Source organism: Hyla sarda, chromosome 9, assembly GCF_029499605.1.
Source record: "Hyla sarda isolate aHylSar1 chromosome 9, aHylSar1.hap1, whole genome shotgun sequence".
Taxonomy (NCBI): domain Eukaryota; kingdom Metazoa; phylum Chordata; class Amphibia; order Anura; family Hylidae; genus Hyla; species Hyla sarda.
In genome coordinates this window covers 16,888,884-16,909,400 of record NC_079197.1, presented here as the reverse complement: position 1 = coordinate 16,909,400, position 20,517 = coordinate 16,888,884, and the positions used below count along the sequence as shown (strand labels likewise).

The 20,517-nt window shown below is 41.5% G+C and overlaps 1 protein-coding gene across 1 annotated transcript in view; it reads right to left on the bottom strand.

The window, feature by feature from the left end:
- COL27A1 (collagen type XXVII alpha 1 chain) overlaps positions 1 to 20,517 on the bottom strand; it is a 341,158-nt gene that overhangs the window by 14,809 nt on the left and 305,832 nt on the right. Inside the window, exons 47-52 of the mRNA XM_056540545.1 lie at positions 19,779 to 19,886; positions 19,591 to 19,698; positions 4,402 to 4,509; positions 3,477 to 3,530; positions 3,115 to 3,177; positions 1,472 to 1,525 (exon numbers count right to left, since the gene is read on the bottom strand). Coding sequence (XP_056396520.1) covers positions 1,472 to 1,525; positions 3,115 to 3,177; positions 3,477 to 3,530; positions 4,402 to 4,509; positions 19,591 to 19,698; positions 19,779 to 19,886 — 495 coding nt within the window. The remainder of the gene's footprint in view (positions 1 to 1,471; positions 1,526 to 3,114; positions 3,178 to 3,476; positions 3,531 to 4,401; positions 4,510 to 19,590; positions 19,699 to 19,778; positions 19,887 to 20,517) is intronic.

The window sequence follows — 20,517 nt, the reverse complement described above, 5'->3', positions numbered from 1 at the left end:
AAAAATTTACAGTTTTCTTGTTTCCATTTTTGTTATTCCTTTTATCATTTGTTTTATTTAAATTTTTCAAAAATAGCATAAAAGCTCATTGAAAACTTTCACCTCCTGACTGAAGTCCAAACAATCAGAAGTGTGTCAGGTGCAACGTTTCAGGTGTTATTCCCTTATTCATTACGCATGAATAAGGGGGAAGGCCCCCGAAACGTTGCAGGTCAGAATCTGAAAGCTTCTCATTGTTTGGACTTCAGTCAGTGAGTGAAAGTTTTCAATGAGCTTTCTATGCTAGGTTTGATACAAAAAAATAAAAAAAGTGGAACTCTAACCCATTGACTGCTGTGATAATTGTTGAACCGGTTTTTGGATTTTCTATTATGCACCTGAGTAAAGGCCATGAACTAGAGCAGCATTTCCCAACCAGCATGTACCAAACTGTACTGTTCCGGAAGCTGACGGCGGTTGTCAAACTTATAAAATCATCTTTTTATTTCTTAGCCAAGTGTCAAGGGGGCGGTGTAGAGCTGCCACAACTCCTCATCTCCAAGCCCCTCCTTGACATGTGTACAGTTCTGTATGACAGAAAGAGGGGCTGAAAGGTGGGGGCAAGTAAGGAGGCATGCTAGGATGTAGTCATTGAGCAGCTTGGCTCCACCTCCTTGACACTTAGCTGATAAATTTAAAGGTGAGTTTGGCAACCACAATTAGCTCCAGGAAAGGTAGAGTTTGCTTTTATACCCTAGTACAGTGGTCTTCAACCTGCGGACCTCCAAATGTTGCAAAACTACAACTCCCAGCATGCCCGGACAGCCAACGGCTGTCCGGGCATGCTGGGAGTTGTAGTTTTGCAACATCTGGAGACCCGCAGGTTGGAGACCACTGCCCTAGTACATATCCAATGGTGCCCGCAGCTGACAGATTCTCTTTGAGATCTTACTGCCCTTCTTCTTTTTGCATAGCTGTTCTAGTAGTAACTTTTTGTAGAATTTAAAGGGGTACTCCGATGGAAAACAAAAGTTTTCAGATCAACTGGTTCCAGAAAGTTATACAGATTTGTAAATTACTTTTATTTAAAAATCTTTGACCTTTCAGTACTTATCAGCTCCTGTATACTACAGAGGAAGTTGCGTAGTCCTTTCCAGTCTGACCACAGTGCTCTCTGCTGACACCTCGGTCTGAGCAGGAACAAATCCCAATATCAAACCTTCTCTTTTTTTTCTGGAGATTTCCTGATATGGACAGAGGTGGCAGCAGAGAGCACTGTGGTCAGACTGAAAAGAACTATACAACTTCCTCTGGATCCACCAGCAGCTGATAAGTACTGGAAGGATTAAGGTTTTTAAATAGAAGTAATTTACAAATCTGTTTACATTTCTGGCCCCAGTTGATTTAAAAACAAATTGTTTTTCACCAAAGTACCCCTTTAATGTCGTAGTAAGAAACACGCATGCTAAACCATAACCAAAAATATACTTACTAGGTTTCCAGAAGGCCCGACAATACCCACTGGTCCGATGACTCCTACATTTCCCTAAAATAATAAAATAAGATAAATGTGAGTACAAATCCAAGAGAAAAGAAAGGGGACGCAGTTAATCGGACAGTGTATGTAAGGAGACATTGTGGAGGCATTATCTCCTAATAGTAACAGCAAATAAAGGTAAGATGTATCACTAGGGGCACAGACTGGCTCTAGGCTTTGAACAGAGAACCAGGAATAAGGGTCGTCAATATAGGACGTTTTCACTGTGTACTACGATCTGAGGTGTCCAAGATCCAAACAGTCACACAGCGGTGTATGCAAAAAAAGAGACGATACTAGGAAGAATAGATGGAGCAGTCTGATCATTTATTCCATATATAAAACTATAAAGCCGCATAGCAGGGAAACAGGGAACAGGCAGGGAGCATGGATAGGCTACAACCGTTTCTCACCAAACAGGTGCTTCTTCCAGCATAGTGGGGAAACAGGGATCATGGGGGGGGGAGCGTGGATAGGCGACAGCTGTTACTCACCAAACAGATGCTCCACGGAGGCCAGAAGAAGCACATGTTTGGTAACAAACGGTCGTCACCTGTCCGCACTACCTGCCTGTTCCCAGTCTCCACGCTATGCTGCTTTATCAAGTTTTCATAAGAAGACCCGGTGAGTGCTCCGTCTATTCTTCCTACTATCTTCTGTTTGTCCGAATAGTAATCCTTCTGTACATACGGAGTGTGTCTGAGAGTCCGCAGTCTCCTACTCTGCTGGATCATCAAAGCGCTGATGCCTTCCCCCTTTTACATGTGTTTAAGCTTATAAATTCATAATCATTGAGGAAGGATCATTATAATTATTCTTATAATAAATAATAAATGTTAATAGTAATAATAATAATAATAATAAAAGTAATAGTAATAATAATAAAATTTATAATAAAAAATAGTAATAATAATAAATCATAGTAATAATAAATAAATAATAATAGTAATAAATAATAGTAATAATTATAAATCATAGTAATAATAAATAAATAATAATAGTAATAAATAATAGTAATAATAATTAATAATAGTAATAATTAGAGATGAGCGAAGTTACAGTAAATTCGATTCTACACGAACCTAGCGGCTCGGCAGTTGATGACTTTTCCTGCATAAATTAGTTCAGCTTTCAGGTGCTCCGGTGGCTGGAAAAGGTGGATACAGTCCTAGGAAAGTCTCCAGTCACTGGAGCACCTGAAAGCTGAACTCATTTATGCAGGCTAAAGTCAGCAACTGCCGAGCCGAGAAGTTTGTGCAGAATCGAAGTACTGTAACTTCACTCATCTCTAGTAATAATAATAACAATAATTATTCTTATTATTATCATCATTATTATTACTAGTTTACACAGAATTATTCCAGTCATTTATTGCACAGTCTGGTTGTCCTCCGCCTTTAGACTGAGGTACCAGAGAACAATAACTTGCATTAGTCAGACAGGTTCTTAAGAAAACCACAATCATTCTCCGCAACTATATATGTAAATAGTGAAGATGTGCGAGATTACTCTGGAAAGATCCAGAACACAATAACCTGGAAACCTAAAAAAAAAAATATACTAGATCCAAAGAGCTGAAACAATGGAGGACAACTCACCATCAGACCAGGAGGTCCTTTAGGTCCTTGAATGCCCTTATAGCCGATGTCCCCAGGAGGTCCCTGCAGAGATAAGTACAGCTATTGGTTCCAGTACCCAAGAGGCACATAACCATGGAATTCCCATTACAACATGACCACCCAGTCCAATCCCACAGTAACAGTGGACACGGCGGCCGCACACCAGACCACATGGTCCTGCCATTTGGAGACAAGCTTGTTTACTTCTCCCTCATTAGAAAGAATATGATTCATTTCTCTAACACATATAGTTATGTAGCAGAGCCGGGGGGGGCGAAGCGAGGGTCACAGAGGTTTTCACACTTTGGAAAGCATTGGCAGCAACACAACAGAATGGCTACCTTTGGTCCAAACAGTCCGGCCATGCCAGGAAATCCAGTCTCCCCAGGGTCACCCTAAAAAGAAGAGTTTGAAGGCATTAGAGGTCGTCTGTGCAAATATACAGATGTCAAAGAGCTGGAAACTTATGAGCGCTGATGTTTTAAGTTCAGTTTAGCACATTGCAATACCCATAGAGCAGGCATCATATTCTCCCGGCTATATCTAGGGATCGGTAGGGGTAACGGAACTGAACTTAAATTCTATTTAACAAGTCACAGCTGACTTTTCCCTAATATCTATGGCCAGCTTACAGTCACTGATGATCTGGTGGATTGAACAGTGTAGGTTTATTTTGGTTTCCATCAGCTGTTCTTGGCAATGTCGGCCCCTGATGAAGTTCTGTCCAACCAAAATGTGTCGGTGCTCAATAATGTCAAACACTTGTCGGGTGGATGCACGTATGTAGAGCATTAGTTATTGAGTACTGCTGGTAGGACAAGTATTGACTGCCAGACTAGCGGGCATCACACACATACATTACTTCAGCATCCATGTATTTTACTTTCATTAAAAAATTCAAGTAAAATGGACATGGATGACGTAACATCAATCGGCAGTAAGAATACATGCAGAGAGTACTGACAGACAGCGGGAGAATGTGATGGGTTAACACATTCCTTTTGCATTTCATTGTTCTATTACAGTATTTAGCAACCAGAGAGCCTCCAGCTGTTGCAAAACTACAACTCCCAGCATGCCCGGACAGCCGAAGGCTGTCCGGGCATGCTGGGAGTTGTAGTTTTGCAACAGCTGGAGGCACCCTGGTTGGAAAACACTGTTCCATGGTAATACAATTTAGCACACTGAACCATTGATCCAGCAGCGCTGACCTTTGTACATTCTCCTCCCCTTACTGCAGGGTAAGGGGCGACCAATATTACTTACTGGCTGGCCTTTCGGCCCGGTCTCTCCTTTGGCACCAGGAAGTCCCATGCCACCTTCCATGCCGCGTTTACCTGGTGCCCCCACTTGACCTGGCAATCCTCTTTCTCCCTAAAATGAACATACAGTATATTGTTATACCTTACATGGTGGGTATACTATAGCAAAAAGGAAGCCATGTTTTATACACACAAATACATATGTCTACATACAGATCTATACATGGTTACTGTCTACATGTGACTAGTCACACCATCAGAGCTCTCCTGATCAGTGGCACTGCTGACCACCATCTGACACACATTTTAATAGTTTAATTTGTTGTCCCCTCCAATAACATGCCCCATCACTATATCCTGATCGAGCAGTTGCTCAGTACTACAATTCCCAGAATGCATTCAATTTCCTCAGCTCTTTTTTTTACAGTCCTCCGACAGCACAACTGCCAGTTCCTGCCCAGAACTGCTGTAAAACATTGCACAGCACTGCAGAACATTGCACCTGCTGTAGTCATTTCCTGTCTGCTCCTCTGTCTGTGGCATTGTTCAGCATACTGGAATGTCCCAATAAAGATATACAGTGGGGCAAAAAAAGTATTTAGTCAGCCACAAATTGTGTAAGTTCTCCCATTTAAAAAGATGTGAGGTATACCTCAACTATGAGACATAATGAGAAAAAAAATCCATAAAAATCACATTGAGTTTTAAAGAATGTATTAGCAAATTATGGTGGAAAATAAGTATTTGGTCACGTACAAACAAGCAAGATTTCTGGCCCTCACAGACCTGTAACTTCTTCTGTAAGAGTCTCTTCTGTCCTCCACTCGTTACCTGTATTAATGGCACACTCAAAACTCCACTATGGCCAAGACCAAAGAGCTGTCAAAGGACACCAGAAACAAAATTGTAGACCTGCACCAGGCTAGGAAGACTGAATCTGCAATAGGCAAGCAGCTCGGTGTGAAGAAATGCATTGGGAGCAATTATTAGAAAATGGAAGACATACAAGACCACTGAAAATCTCCCTCCATCTGGGGCTCCATGCAAGATCTCACCCTGTGGTGTCAAAATGATCCCAGAACCACATGGGGGGACCTAGTGAATGACCTGCAGAGAGCTGGGACCAAAGTGACAAAGGCTACCATCAGTAACACACTACGCCACCAGGGACTCAAATCATGCAGTGCCAGATCTGTGTCTCCCTACTTAAGCCAGTACATGTCCGGGCCTGTCTGAAGTTTGCTAGAGAGCATTTGGATGATCCAGAATAGGATTGGGAGAGTGTCATATGGTCAGATGAAACCAAAGTAGAACTTTTTCGTAAAAACTCAACTCGTCGTGTTTGGAGGAGAAAGAATGCCGAGTTGCATTCAAAGAACATCATACCTACTGTGAAGCATGGGGGGAGGAAACATCATGCTTTGGGGCTGACTTTCTGCAAAGGTACCAGGACGACTGATCCGTGTAAAGGAAAGAATGGATAGGGCCATGTATTGTGAGATTTTGAGTGAAAACCTCCTTCCATCAGCAAGGGCATTGAATATGAAACGTGGCTGGGTCTTTCAACATGACAATGATCCCAAACACACCGCCCGGGCAACGAAGGAGTGGCTTTGTAAGAAGCATTTCAAGGTCCTGGAGTGGCCTAGCCAGTCTCCAGATCTCAACCCCATAGAAAACCTTTGGAGGGAGTTGAAAGTCCGTGTTGCCCAGCGACAGCCCCCAAAAATCACTGCTCTAGAGGAGATCTGCATGGAGGAATGGGCCAAAATACCAGCAACAGTGTGTGAAAACCTTGTGAAGACTTACAGAAAACGTGTGACCTCTGTCATTGCCGACAAAGGGTAAAAGGGTATATAACAAAGTATTGAGATGAACTTTTGTTATTGACCAAATACTTATTTTACACCATAATTTGCAAATAAAATTATTTAAGAATCAGACAAAGTAATTTTATGTATTTGTTTTCTCGTTATGTCTCTCATAGTTCTCCTCCCTTATGGATCCACTTCTGACTTTGGCTCAAAAACTGCCAGAAAAAAACAAAAACAAAAAAAGTGGAAACTTAGCCTTCCAATAAGAGAGACCTGGAGCAGTTTGCAAAGGAAGAGTGGTCCAACATTCCGGCTGAGAGGTGTAAGAAGCTTATTGATGGTTATAAGAAGCGACTGATTTCAGTTATTTTTTTTCCAGAGAGTGTGCAACCAAATATTAACATAAAAGGGTGCCAATATTATTGTCCAGACCATTTTTGGAGTTAGGGGTGACATTATGTCCAATTTGCTTTTGTATAGAGAAATACTTAATTTTCTAGAAAAATTTCAGGGGTGCCAACATTTACGGCCATGACTGTGTGTGTATATACTTATATATAACTATATTTGTATATCACAGGGAGATGGTTAAGAGACAATATCCAGCCACACCTCATGAGACAGCTGAGGATGAGAGAAGGAGGATCTGTGGGGCTGCTGAGACAATACTACACAGACAAAGTAAGGACTACACAACCTCCTGTGAGGAGAGAAGGAGGAGTCAGGAGCTGCTAAGATAACACCACACTGACAATAAAAGGTCTACGCAACCGTCTTTTAGGGCTTTTTCAAGCAAACACATGCTGAAGCCAGTCCAATAAGCGACAGCACTATATTAGTAAGTTGTATGGGTGATAGTTTAAGCTAAATACTACTTTCTGCTAAAGGAAAATCCCGATAAAACAGGGTTTCTTAACTTGTGCCTTAATAATGGGAGTTTTAGCTTAGCAATGAGTTAATGAGTTGTGTAACCCTGTATTAATGTGTTAGAACATTTACACCATCTTGTAGAGAAGGAAGAAAACATCAATAAGGTCCATGTGACCAGGAATATCAGGGATTAGTCCTGAGGGTCTCATGTGCTCCGTCACGGATGAGAGGAAACCATTACCTGAGCTGTGTGCACGACGTGACGATTATATATAGCCCCGACATATGACGGAGGAAGAGGCTGCACAACACATGGGAGATCTGCTGCGGTGCTTCATGTCCTGTCTACTGTCCCTGTGTGACCCAGCTGTCTGTACATCTCACCCATACACGTCTACAATGGGGGAATACACTATATACACACGTCTACAATGGGGGAAATACACTATATACACGTGTACAATGGGGGAATACACTATATACACGTCTACAATGGGGGAATACACTATATACACGCGTCTACAATGGGGGAATACACTATATATACGCGTCTACAATGGGGGAATACACTATATACACGTGTACAATGGGGGAATACACTATATACACGTCTACAATGGGGGAATACACTATATACACACGTCTACAATGGGGGAATACACTATATACACATGTCTACAATGGGGGAATACACTATATACACATGTCTACAATGGGGGAATACACTATATACACGTCTACAATGGGGGAAATACACTATATACACGTCTACAATGGGGGAAATACACTATATACACGTCTACAATGGGGGAAATACACTATATACACGTCTACAATGGGGGAAATACACTATATACACGTCTACAATGGGGGAATACACTATATACACGTCTACAATGGGGAAATACACTATATACACGTCTACAATGGGGGAATACACTATATACACGTCTACAATGGGGGAAATACACTATATACACGTCTACAATGGGGGAAATACACTATATACACGTCTACAATGGGGGAAATACACTATATACACGTCTACAATGGGGGAAATACACTATATACACGTCTACAATGGGGGAAATACACTATATACACGTCTACAATGGGGGAATACACTATATACACGTCTACAATGGGGAAATACACTATATACACGTCTACAATGGGGGAATACACTATATACACGTCTACAATGGGGGAAATACACTATATACACGTCTACAATGGGGGAAATACACTATATACACGTCTACAATGGGGGAAATACACTATATACACGTTTACAATGGGGGAAATACACTATATACACGTCTACAATGGGGGAAATACACTATATACACGTCTACAATGGGGGAAATACACTATATACACGTCTACAATGGGGGAAATACACTATATACACGTCTACAATGGGGGAAATACACTATATACACGTCTACAATGGGGGAAATACACTATATACACGTCTACAATGGGGGAAATACACTATATACACGTCTACAATGGGGGAAATACACTATATACACGTCTACAATGGGGGAAATACACTATATACACGTCTACAATGGGGGAAATACACTATATACACGTCTACAATGGGGGAAATACACTATATACACGTCTACAATGGGGGAAATACACTATATACACGTCTACAATGGGGGAAATACACTATATACACGTCTACAATGGGGGAAATACACTATATACACGTCTACAATGGGGGAAATGCACTATATACACGTCTACAATGGGGGAAATACACTATATACACGTCTACAATGGGGAAATACACTATATACAAGTCTACAATGGAGGAAATACACTATATACACGTCTACAATGGGGGAAATACACGTCTACAATGGAGGAAATACACTATATACACGTCTACAATGGGGGAAATACACGTCTACAATGGGGGAAATACACTATATACACGTCTACAATGGAGGAAATACACTATATACACGTCTACAATGGAGGAATACACTATATACACGTCTACAATGGGGAAATACACTATATACACGTCTACAATGGGGGAAATACACTATATACACGTCTACAATGGGGGAAATACACTGTATACACGTCTACAATGGGGGAAATACACTATATACACGTCTACAATGGAGGAAATACACTGTATACACATCTACAATGGGGAAATACACTATATACACATCTACAATGGGGGAAATACACTATATACACGTCTACAATGGGGGAAATACACTATATACACACGTCTACAATGGGGGAAATACACTATATACACGTCTACAATGGGGGAAATACACTATATACACGTCTACAATGGGGGAAATACACTATATACACATCTACAATGGGGAAATACACTATATACACGTCTACAATGGAGGAATACACTATATACACGTCTACAATGGGGAAATACACTATATACACGTCTACAGTGGGGAAATACACCATATACACGTCTACAATGGGGGAATACACCACATACACTACAATGGGGAATACACCACATACACTACAATGGGGGAATACACTACATACACTACAATGGGGGAATACACTACAATGGGGGGAATACACCACATATACACTACAATGGAGGAATACACTACATACACTGCAATGGGGGAATACACCACATACACTACAATGGAGGAATACACCACATACACTACAATGGAGGAATACACCACATACACTACAATGGAGGAATACACCACATACACTACAATGGGGGAATACACTACATACACTACAATGGAGGAATACACCACATACACTACAATGGGGGGAATACACCACATACACTACAATGGAGGAATACGCCACATACACTACAATGGAGGAATACGCCACATACACTACAATGGAGGAATACGCCACATACACTACAATGGAGGAATACGCCACATACACTACAATGGAGGAATACGCCACATACACTACAATGGAGGAATACACTATATACACTACAATGGAGGAATACACTATATACACTACAATGGAGGAATACACCACATACACTACAATGGAGGAATACACCACATACACTACAATGGAGGAATACACCACATACACTACAATGGAGGAATACACCACATACACTACAATGGGGGGAATACACCACATACACTACAATGGAGGAATACGCCACATACACTACAATGGAGGAATACACCACATACACTACAATGGAGGAATATACTACATACACTACAATGGGGGGAATACACCACATACACTACAATGGGGGGAATACACCACATACACTACAATGGGGGAATACACCACATACACTACAATGGGGGAATACACCACATACACTACAATGGAGGAATACACTATATACACTACAATGGAGGAATACACCACATACACTACAATGGAGGAATACACCACATACACTACAATGGAGGAATACACCACATACACTACAATGGAGGAATATACTACATACACTACAATGGGGGGAATACACTACATACACTACAATGGGGGGAATACACTATATACACTACAATGGAGGAATACACCATATACACTACAATGGAGGAATACACCACATACACTACAATGGAGGAATACACCACATACACTACAATGGAGGAATACACCACATACACTACAATGGAGGAATACACCACATACACTACAATGGGGGAATACACCACATACACTACAATGGGGGAATACACCACATACACTACAATGGAGGAATACACCACATACACTACAATGGAGGAATACACCACATACACTACAATGGAGGAATACACTATATACACTACAATGGAGGAATACACTACATACACTACAATGGAGGAATACACCACATACACTACAATGGGGGAATACACTATATACACTACAATGGTGGATTACACTATATACACTACAATGGAGGAATACACCACATACACTACAATGGAGGAATACACCACATACACTACAATGGGGGAATACACCACATACACTACAATGGAGGAATACACCACATACACTACAATGGAGGAATACACTATATACACTACAATGGAGGAATACACCACATACACTACAATGGAGGAATACACCACATACACTACAATGGAGGAATACACCACATACACTACAATGGAGGAATACACCACATACACTACAATGGAGGAATACACTATATACACTACAATGGGGGGAATACACCACATACACTACAATGGAGGAATACGCCACATACACTACAATGGGGGAATACACTATATACACTACAATGGTGGATTACACTATATACACTACAATGGAGGAATACACCACATACACTACAATGGAGGAATACACCACATACACTACAATGGAGGAATACACCACATACACTACAATGGAGGAATACACCACATACACTACAATGGAGGAATACACCACATACACTACAATGGAGGAATACACTATATACACTACAATGGGGGGAATACACCACATACACTACAATGGAGGAATACGCCACATACACTACAATGGGGGAATACACTATATACACTACAATGGTGGATTACACTATATACACTACAATGGAGGAATACACCACATACACTACAATGGAGGAATACACCACATACACTACAATGGAGGAATACACTATATACACTACAATGGAGGAATACACTATATACACTACAATGGAGGAATACACCACATACACTACAATGGGGGAATACACCACATACACTACAATGGAGGAATACACCACATACACTACAATGGAGGAATACACCACATACACTACAATGGAGGAATACACCACATACACTACAATGGAGGAATACACCACATACACTACAATGGAGGAATACACCACATACACTACAATGGAGGAATACACCACATACACTACAATGGAGGAATACACCACATACACTACAATGGAGGAATACACCACATACACTACAATGGAGGAATACACCACATACACTACAATGGGGGGAATACACCACATACACTACAATGGGGGAATACACCACATACACTACAATGGGGGAATACACTATATACACTACAATGGTGGATTACACTATATACACTACAATGGGGGAATACACTATATACACTACAATGGTGGATTACACTATATACACTACAATGGAGGAATACACCACATACACTACAATGGGGGAATACACCACATACACTACAATGGGGGAATACACTATATACACTACAATGGTGGATTACACCAGCACTAAATAAAAAGCACTTTGGCGATTCCTTCCCTTTTTCCTTGGACTTCTTGAAATACGTTTTTAAGAAGTCAGAAAGAAGATATTACCGGAGGATCAGTCACGTGAGAGTCCAAAAAACTAAGGACAAGATTTAAGTGGCAGGTTCAGAAGTGATAACCATGGGCAGCTGGAGGCCACTTGCTCTCTCCTCACCCAGAGTGAACTTTCTGAGCGGAGTTCCCCCTACAGGCCATTTGGAAGAACTACAGACGTAATTCCTGTAATGCAAAGTCCTTTGTTTTTATATTATTGCTGAATAGTGAAGATTTGGTATTATGATAAAAATCTGCTAATGCAGTGTTTCCCAACCAGTGTGCCTCCAGCTGTTGCAATATTACAACTCCCAGCATGCCAGGAGGTGTATAACTACTATATATCCTGATCTCATTGAGATAGCAGCAGCAGTATACAGATAGAGCTGGAGGGGAGGTGTATAGCTATTATATATACTGATCTCATAGAGATAGCAGCAGTATACAGATAGAGCTGGAGAAGAGGTGTATAACTACTATATATATCCTGATCCTATAGATATAGCAGCAGCAGTATACAGATATAGCTGGGATGGGAGGTGTATAACTACTATATATCCTGATCCCATAGAGAGAGCAGCAGCAGTATACAGATAGAGCAGGGAGGGGAGGTGTTTACCTACTATATATATCCTGATTTCATAGAGATAGTAGGAGTATACAGATAGAGCTGGAAGGGAGGTATATAACTAATATATAATTTGATCCCATAGAGATAGCAGCAGTAAAAAGATAGAGCTGGAGGGGAGGTGTATAACTACTATATATCCTGATCCCATAAAGATAGCAGCAGCAGTATACAGATAGAGCAGGGAGGAGAGGTGTTTACCTACTATATATCCTGACTCCATAGAGATAGCAGCAGTATACAAATAGAGCTGGATGAGAGGTGTATTACTACTATATATTCTGATCTCATAGGTATAGCAGCAGCAGTATACAGATAGAGCTGGAGTGAAATTGTATAACTACTATACATCCTGATCCCATAGAGATAGCAGCAGCAGTATACAAATAGAGCAGGGAGGGGAGGTGTTTACCTACTATATATCCTGACTCCATAGAGATAGCAGCAGTATACAGATAGAGCTGGAGGAAAGGTGTATCACTACTATATATCCTGATCCCATAGAGATAGCAGATGGAGGGAGGGGAGTGATCTGAAAGGTGATGATGTCATGTAGTCATCCTGTTGCAAAACTACAACTCCCAGCATGCCCGGACAGCCTTTGGCTGTCTGGGCATGCTGGGAGTTATAGTTTTACAACAGCTGAGCAGAAAGAGTTTCCTTGCAGGTTCATGAGCGAACCTCGACCCCCCCCCCCTCCCCCCAATACAAATTGGAAATCATACAAATCCTCCAAAGCGCAAAATAAAATAAAAACCATAAAAAAGGAACGGCTCATACAAACGTATCAAGAAAAATGGTGACATTAAAGAAATCTGCAACTATTTATCCGTGGCCAGCACTGACATTCCCAAGACCTGAACAGCTGTGCATACACCTCCGGCCAGAAGAGATCCCACAGGGAGCACTCCGCACACTCACGATGAGACATCTGCTGAACGTGCACTAACACCAACACGATACGGAGAGGTCCCCCGTATCCCAACTGTACATCGCCGTAACATAATAACAGGCGATTTCTGACCACTAGAGGGCAGCAGATAATAAGATACGGTATTGAGTCATCCGGCCGGGATTCTTCTGGCATACTGTAATACCATAGATTCAGATGAATCGAATATATATCCGGCGTTCTGCGGGTCACATGACCGGCGAGGACCAGGCAATAGTGCAGAAGGAAACCCAGAGGAGTTAATAACGGCTGCTTTATCCTATAAACATGGGTCGGATCTGCTCCACCTGGACACGGCAGACAGACATAATAATGGAGCTAGAGACAAATAACATAAATAATGTGAAGTGTCTCAGATGAGGCGTACTGGTACATGTGTAACTAGACGCTTCAGCCTAAATTACAATTAAAGAAGCACTCCGTTTTTATTTTTTTATAATATCTTGCACACTCGCCATCACTAGTCCTATGGGGCAAATTTTTTTTTTCTAGCACAGCTGCATCCATGGGTTTCATTACTGTAACTGGGTCATGTGATCATCAGCCTGACCTCCCAAAAATCACAGTGATTTATGTCTCCTCTCTAGCTGTATACTACTCCTTTTGTTATGGGATCAGGATATATAGTAGTCATACACTTCTCCTCCAGCTCTATCTGTATATTACTGCTATCATTATGAGATCAGGATATATAGTAGTCATACACCTCCTCTCCAGATCTATCTGTATACTGCTGCTATCTCTATAGGATCAGTATATATAGTAGTTATACACCTTCCCTCTAGCTCTATCTGTTTACTACTGCTATAGTTATGGAATCAGGATATATAGTAGTTATACACCTCCTCTCCAGCTCTATCTGTATACTGCTGCTGCTATCTCTATGGGATCAGTATATATATAGTAGTTATACACCTTCCCTCTAGCTCTATCTGTTTACTACTGCTATAGTTATGGAATCAGAATATATAGTAGTTATACACTTCTTCTCCAGCTCTATCTGTAAACTACTGCTATAGTTATGGGATCAGGATATATAGTAGTTATACACTTCTCCTCCAGCTCTATCTGTAGACTACTGCTATCGTTATAGGATCAGGATATACAGTAGTTATACACTTCCTCTCCAGCTCTATCTGTATACTGCTGCTAAAGCCAAGGAGTAGGCAGCACAACCAAGGTAGTGGTAAAGCAGAGTTGCGGGGTGCAGGCGGAGAGACACAGTCCCAGTCGCAGAGTAGTAGTAGTAATAGTAATACACCTCTCATCCAGCTCTATCTGTATACTGCTGCTGCTATCTCTATGTGATCAGGATATATAGTAGTTATACACCTCTCCTCCAGCTCTATCTGTATACTGCTGCTGCTATCTCTATGTGATCAGGATATATAGTAGTTATACACTTCTCCTCCAGCTCTATCTGTATATTACTGCTATCGATATGAGATCAGGATATATAGTAGTTATACACCTCCTCTCCAGCTCTGTCTGTATACTGCTGCTATCGTTATGAGATCAGAATATATATAGTAGTTATACACTTCTCCTCCAGCTCTATCTGTATGCTGCTGCTATCTCTATGGGATCAGTATATATATAGTAGTTATACACCTTCCCTCTAGCTCTATCTGTTTACTACTGCTATCATTATGGCATCAGGATATATAGTAGTTATACACTTCTTCTCCAGCTCTATCTGTATACTGCTGCTGCTATCTCTATGGGATCAGTATATATATATATATATATATATATATATATATATATATAGTAGTTATGCACCTTCCCTCTAGCTCTATCTGTTTACTACTGCTATCGTTATGGGATCAGGATATATAGTAGTTATACACCTCCTCTCCAGATCTATCTGTATACTGCTGCTGCTATCTCTATGGGATCAGTATATATATAGTAGTTATACACCTTCCCTCTAGCTCTATCTGTTTACTACTGCTATAGTTATGGAATCAGAATATATAGTAGTTATACACCTTCCCTCTAGCTCTATCTGTATACTACTGCTATAGATATGGAATCAGGATATATAGTAGTTATACACTTCTCCTCTAGCTCTATCTGTATACTACTACTATAGTTATGGGATCAGGATATATAGTAGTTATACACTTCTCCTCCAGCTCTATCTGTAGACTACTGCTATCGTTATAGGATCAGGATATAAAGTAGTTATACACTTCCTCTCCAGCTCTATCTATATACTGCTGCTAAAGCCAAGGAGTAGGCAGCACAACCAAGGTAGTGGTAAAGCAGAGTTGCGGGGTGCAGGCGGAGAGACACAGTCCCAGTCGCAGAGTAGTAGTAGTAATAGTAATACACCTCTCATCCAGCTCTATCTGTATACTGCTGCTGCTATCTCTATGTGATCAGGATATATAGTAGTTATACACCTCTCCTCCAGCACTATCTGTATACTGCTGCTATCTCTATGTAATCAGGATATATAGAAGTTATACACCTTCCTTCCAGCTCTATCTGTATACTGCTGCTATCTCTATGGGATCAGTATATATATAGTAGTTATACGCCTCTCCTCCAGCTTTACCTGTATACTGCTGCTGCTATCTCTACGTGATCAGGATATATAGTAATTATACGCCTCTCCTCCAGCTCTACCTGTTTACTGCTGCTGCTAACTCTATCTCTGAAGACATTCAAATCTTTATAAAACACCTCAATTGTGATTATAGATCAAATCACTTTAACCTAAAAAACACACTTTGAATACGAAAATGCATCAAAACTGCACATAAGGTGACCTGATCTCATTAGGGGAATTGCAGGTAAGTGATCTCATTAGGGGAACTGCAGTGATAAGACTCCAACCCTCCTCTCTGCAAAGCCAGATGATTCATGGGAAATGTAGGCAGCATTAAGAAAACATTTTGGTGATGAAACGGAAATCAATGCCTGCCACATGAGCTAAAATAGGTAAGCACAAGGCATGCACAAAAACCTTCACTGTATCCTCTTATCATAACCTATGCTGCACAATGTAAGCAAGTACTTCTTTAAAGGGGTACTCCGGTGGAAACCTTTTTTTTTTTTTTTAAATGAACTGGTACCAGAAAGTTAAACAGATTTGTATTTTACTTCTATTAAAAAATCTTAATCCTTTCAGTATTTTTTAGCAGCTGTATGCTACAGAGGAAATTCTTTATTTTTTTTAATTTCTTTTTTGTCTTGTCCACAGTGCTCTCTGCTGACACCTGATGCCCGTATCAGGAACTGTCCAGAGCAGGAGACAATCCTCATTGCAAACCTATGCTGCTCTGGACAGTTCCCGATATGGACATCAGGTGTCAGCAGAGAGCACTGAGGACAAGACAAAAAAAAAGAAATTCAAAAAGTAAAGAATTTCCTCTGTAGCATACAGCTGCTAAAAAGTACTGGAAGGGTAAAGATTTTTTAATAGAAGTAATTTACAAATCTGTTTAACTTTCTGGCACCAGTTCATTTAAAAAAAATAAAAAGTTTTCCACCGGAGTACCCCTTTAACTTCTTCCTAGACCACATGCAGGATGGGATATTGTGCCAATTGTTCTCTTATGGGTCTTAGGTCAGTATATGGACGTGTCTATAGTGCAGTGTTTCCCAACCAGGGTGCCTCCAGGTGTTGCAAAACTACAACTCCCAGCATGCCTGGACAGCCAAAGGCTGTCCAGGCATGCTGGGAGTTGTAGTTTTGCAACACCTGGAGGCACCCTGGTTGGGAAACACTGCTATAGTTTGAGGCCCAGGACATTGTATACTGTGCTATGTACAAACTGTACTATAGGCAATTCCTTTGTAGAACTGAAAGTATAAAAATAACCCAACGGGTTCCAAAAAAAAAAAAAAACAGTGGCAACAATACACTGTGCGCATCCAGCCCAACAACACGGGGTCCAGGGATTACTATGGAACAGGCCCATTATGTGATCATCAGAACATGCAGTGCTCTTCTCTCAGTACTCGTCAGCCATTCACACCCACAGTTCTTAATGACAATAGACGGGAGGGGGGTGAATATCCCTGAATGGTTCTTTTGTAAGAATGGTTTATTGTCTCCCCCAGCTGTACACCGCGCCAATGTCCAGGGGGTCCACCATTACCAAATCGCGCATCGTCATTCATTTTTACCATACGAGCTTCTCCTATGAAGACTACTTTGATTTTGGTCAACAGAGATGTCACCGATTACCATGAAAATGAGCAGAACTCCGGAGAAAAGTTCACGCCACCCTGTGTGTAACGTGGCCTCATAACCAATGTAAGTTATTATGGAGTTTAAAGGGGTACTCCTGTGGAAACGTTTTTTTAAATCAACTGGTGCCAGAAAGTTAAACAGATTTGTAAATGACTTCTATTTAAAAAAAATCTTAATCCTTCCAGTACTTATTAGCGGCTGTATGCTACAGAGAAAATGCTTTACTTTTTAGATTTCTCTGATGTCACAAGCACAGTGCTCTCTGCTGACATCTCTGTCCATTTTAGGAAATGTCCAGAGCAGCATATGTTTGCTATGGGGATTTTCTCTTGCTCTGGACAGTTCCTTAAATGGACAGCAGAGGTCAGCAGAGAGCACTGTGGTCATGACATCAGAGAAATCTAAAAAGTAAAGCATTTCCTCTGTAGTATATAGCCCCTAAAAAGTTCTGGAAGGATTAAGATTTTTTAATAGAAGTAATTTACAAATCTGTTTAACTCTCTGGCACCAGTTGATTTAAAAAAAAAAAAAAAAAAAAGTTTTCCACGGGAGTACCCCTTTAAAAGGGAATATATTCTGTCAGCTGTATTTGTTGCGAAGAGCTTCAAACACTGTTGATAGATGTTAGGGTATAAAAGAAAACTGGACCTTTCCTGGAGCTGACAGTGATTGGCAAACGTACAAAATCAGCCAGGTGTCAATGAGGCGGAGCCAAGCTGCTCAAGTGCCACTACCTGCCACGCCTCCTCTATCACCTTTGCATCCCAGACTTTACTTGATTGACATACTAAGCCGTAAATGTCAGTAAAGGAGGAGCTGGGAGGTGAGGGTGAGCGAGGAGGTGTGGCAGGTGTAGCAGCATGGCTCCGCCTCCTTGACACTTAGCAAAAAAATAAAAACTAGGCACCAATTCTATTTCAACTGATTCATCGGATCTCTTTTCTACATGGCTTAATTGTTGGAAATCAAAGTACTATATCATCTTCCACATGCATAACCTAGAGATAATCTATGACCAGGTAGGTGTCCCACCTGACCTGACCACTACAGGTCGGCTGAGTTCACTCCTGCATTGTCAGTGCTGCTACTCATCAATGGCATAAAGCAGTGCTTCCCAACCAGGGTGCCTCAGCTGTTGCAAGACTACAACTCCCAGCATGCCGGGCATGGGAATCTTTCCATACGTGCCCAGATCAGCACAGGTGCTGAAGTCAGACTGTCACTGGGCAACAAGAATATATGAGAGTCAGTCAGCCTTGAGCAGTGTTTCCCAACCAGTGTTCCTCCAGTTGTTGCAAAACTACAACTCCCAGCATGATAGGAGTTGTAGTTTGGCAACCCTGGTTGGGAAACCCTGGCATAAAGAATAGGGGATGTGGTGTAAGATCCTGACGGCTAATGTGTGGTATACAGACCAGCTTACCCTAAACCCAAATGGTCCCTGAGCCCCAGGTAATCCGGGCACACCAGTGTTTCCACGCTTTCCAGACATGCCAGCAGGGCCGATTTCTCCATCGTCACCTTGTTCTCCCTGGGAAAGAATAATTGTACCTTATGGAATCATCTTGCGCCTGATGGAATATATTAGTTTTACACAGAGAGGTCACTTACTTTCAGCCCAGAAGTGCCATCTTTCCCTGGTATTCCATCTGGTCCTGGGGGACCCTCTTGGCCTTGTCTTCCTACTACTCCCCGGGGTCCGACCATTCCTACTGCCCCCTAAAAACAAGGCAGTACAGTCATACAACCACGTAAGAACACAACACAAAGAGACCACTAGGGGTCCCCATACCATCCAGAACATAATTCTGTCCGGCTGCAACATCATCTTTGTCCCGGCTAAAGCACAGGCTGGGACAAAGTCCAGGAAGTGAGGGCGGGACTAGAACTCCTCTGTGCTCACTCCTGTCCTATCAGACTGCAGCATAGAGGAGGGGGTTACAGAGAAGCCTGCAGTGATTGGATGAAGAGACCCAGCACAGCAGACTCAGGGAGGAAGTGAATGCATGATGAGTGAGGGAGGGCTCAGTGCTTGCCTCAGACACGCCCCTTTCTATGCAGTAGATGTCAGAATGAGTGAGCAGCAGAAAAGAGGGATTTTTGAGCCAACTACAGAAGCTAGACACATAAAAAAGACATGTAAAGAATCTGCATGACCTAGTGAGTAACATAGGAGCATTATTTTGTTCTGTGATATGACAGGTACGTTTTAAATGTGCAGCACCTATGTGGCGCCCCTCCATGGTGGCGTCTAAAAAAAGATCAGTGTACATGAGAGAGAGAGATACATTAGAGCTAAGATGACAGTCTATAGCAGTGTTTCCCAACCAGGGTGCCTCCAGCTGTTGCA